The sequence below is a fragment of the Terrapene carolina genome, unplaced genomic scaffold (genome assembly GCF_002925995.2).
Source record: "Terrapene carolina triunguis isolate 2854851 unplaced genomic scaffold, T_m_triunguis-2.0 Scaffold95, whole genome shotgun sequence".
Classification (NCBI taxonomy): domain Eukaryota; kingdom Metazoa; phylum Chordata; order Testudines; family Emydidae; genus Terrapene; species Terrapene triunguis.
The window spans coordinates 4,614,414-4,617,269 of record NW_020664446.1 but is presented as its reverse complement, the minus strand read 5'-3'; the positions used below and the strand labels follow the sequence as shown (position 1 = coordinate 4,617,269).

Sequence of the window (2,856 nt, the reverse complement as noted above, 5' to 3'; positions counted from 1 at the left end):
CCCTCCCCAGCAGTATGTTTTGGGTGCTCAGGGCAGCCGGCAGAGAGGCAAATCACTGTGGGGCAGGAGGCAGAACTGGGGAAGACCCGGCTGGTGGCTCCTACCTGTGCCGAGCTTAGCTGCTAGTCCGGGGTGAGCTGGGGAGGACGGGACCTTCTCTTCCCCTGCATGGCATCTAGGGCCGGGTCAGACCCACCCCCAGATTTCTCCTCTGGCTGGAGGAAGCTCTGCAAACTCTCTCCCGCCCCCCCACCCCTCCCGCTTCAGTGGGAAGGATCCATGTACAGGGAGCTGCTCCCCCATCCACCCAACCCCCTGCATCCAGATCCCCTATACCCAAACCCTCCTGCCGAGCCTCACTCCCAGCATTCAGAACCCCCCCAATGAGCCCCACTCCCCCTGCACTGGACTACCCCGATGAGCCACCCACGTCCCCACCCCACCAAGCCCCAACCAGTTGCACCTAGATCCCCACTCCACTGAGCACCACTTCCTAGCAGCTAGACCCCCCCACTGAGCCCCCCACACCCAGACCCCTCTGCTGAGCTCTATTCCCCCCACACTCCTCCTGCTGAGTCCCAACCACCTTCACCTGGACCCCCCTGCAGAGTCCCATTACCATTGCACCCAGAACCCTCCAACAAGCCCCTGTGCATCCAGATCCCCTCCACATCTGGATGCCCCACTGATCCGCCTGCACCCAGATTGCCCAACACCGAACCCTCTCAGCCCACATCTGGATCCCTCCACACTAAGCCCCTCCACACTTGGATCCTGCCTTGCTGAGTCTATCTGGTGCACCTGGCATGGAGGGGCAGGGCCCTGGGGTGTTTCTGGGGCAGGCCCCGTCCTTCCACTGTGTCAGGGTTGGGTGCAGCCTCACTGCTGAGTCCGGGGGAAGCGGGGGAGAGTTGCACAGTTATCTCCCACCTCTGTGCAGCCAGTGTCCTGTGTGCCCCAATGCCATGCTGGAGCCTCCACATTTATTTGACACACACAGTTTGCAGAATTTTAATTGGGGGGGGGGGGGATTTTAATTTTTTGGCACAGAATTTTTAATTTTTGGCACAGATAGGCTTACTCCTGAGGGCAATGTTGACAACAGTTCCCAACATGTAATATTTTATCTCCATCAAAGCCCTCGTGCAGAGAGACTGCCCAGGTGAGACTAGAGCTCTCATTGTGCAGCATAGCTTGGCTCTTGGGATCAAGACAGAACTTAGCATGCTTATAGTGGGGGGAAACAGGTGGATGTCAGAAGCTGGGAAGGGGTCAGGTTGCAATAGTTAAGCTAAGATACAATGCCCTGGATGAGAGATTTAGTAATGTATACAGAGAAAATAAGCAGAGGTGAGCTTCTGGTATAGCCTTGATGTGTGCAGTTAGAGAGAAGGCAGTTCTGGATGATGACCAAGTTTTGAGTGACCAAGAGGATGATGGCATTGTCAGCCATGACAAAGGAGGATGGATCAGGCATGGGAATCAATGACCATGTAAGTCTCTGGCCTGTGTTATATGGGAAGTCAGACTAGATGATCACAGCGGTTCCTTCTGGCTTTGGAATCAGTGAGTGGAGAATTAATGCTATTTGACAAGGAAGATGGCAGAAGTGCAGGAGGGTAGAATGATGTTGTAGTGAAGGAAGTTTGAGTGACCATGAGACTTTCTTCAGAAACTTTCAGAGCCTGGGAATAAAACCAGAGAAAGCAGATATTGGGGGTATCCAAAGGTTGGTGAAATGGAGTGAATCAGGATGGTGGAGAGTGCAGAAGGAATGGAGACATTGAACATCTTCATGAAAGAGAGGGAGGAAAGGGCAGAAAGTGGGTATAAGGTTGAAAGTGTTTGAAAAGTTGTGGATAATGGTGGGTCAGAGGTCACAGAATGACTAGGTGCGGGCAAGGGGGCAGGTGAATGATGATGCAGGAGACTTGGACTAGATTGGAGGAGTTAGTTTATTTAAACATTACACCTTAAATTGTGAAGTACACTCTTGAAAAGTCTGCATTTCAGGATGGACACCCTACCAGTCCTATCAAGGAAAGGCATTTTGGCCAGAAAAGAGCTGGTGGGTTTGTTCCTCCCTGGCAAATGTGCTTTTTTTAGTCAAAATCCAGTGCAGTATAATTGCAGTCCCTGCCTTAATGTGTATTTATGTGAACCTAAATACATGTTGAAGCAAAAGGCCAGCACTGTCTCAGATTCAACTTGATTTAGTTGGGGATTGGTCCTGCTTTGAGCAGGGAGCTGGACTAGATGACCTTCTGAGGTCCTTCCAACCCTGATATTCTATGATTCAGGACTGAGGGCCATTACACAGTCTATTGCACACTCCTCAGATAAAGATTTTTAGCTTGCTACCAACCTGTACTTCATTAATACTGGTAAAGTGCCATATTCTCTGAGTTGTCCAGTACACCTGAAGAAGCTGTTTATAATTTGCATTTTAGAAGTGATTCGTGAAATACATTGAATTGCTGTGTTTGCAGAAAGGTCAATTCAGAAAAATAGATGGGAACCTTTAGGAAAGAGCGGCATTTGAAGTATTATTGCTGCTCAGGGCCATCCAGTGTAGATCCAGGTGCTGCATATTGACACACATCTTTCCATTCTTAATGTGGCTTGAGGTTGTGAGACTTCAGAAGCTGGAGTGAGAAATCTATTGCTTTAACCTGTGTTCTCAAACAATTTCAATTGTATTCATAGCGCATGATAAACCTGTCTGAGTTGACGCCTTACATCTTGTGTTCCATCTGCAAAGGTTATTTTATAGATGCCACGACCATTACAGAGTGTCTTCATACATGTAAGTATCCGTGTTAGCCTTTTTAAGAATTTAGTTTCAAATTTAGAGAG

At 49.3% G+C, this 2,856-nt stretch overlaps 1 protein-coding gene across 1 annotated transcript in view; it reads left to right on the top strand.

The window, feature by feature from the left end:
- Positions 1–2,856, top strand: part of PCGF6 (polycomb group ring finger 6) — a 47,365-nt gene that overhangs the window by 332 nt on the left and 44,177 nt on the right. Inside the window, exon 2 of the mRNA XM_026651048.2 lies at positions 2,707–2,810. Coding sequence (XP_026506833.1) covers positions 2,707–2,810 — 104 coding nt within the window. The remainder of the gene's footprint in view (positions 1–2,706; positions 2,811–2,856) is intronic.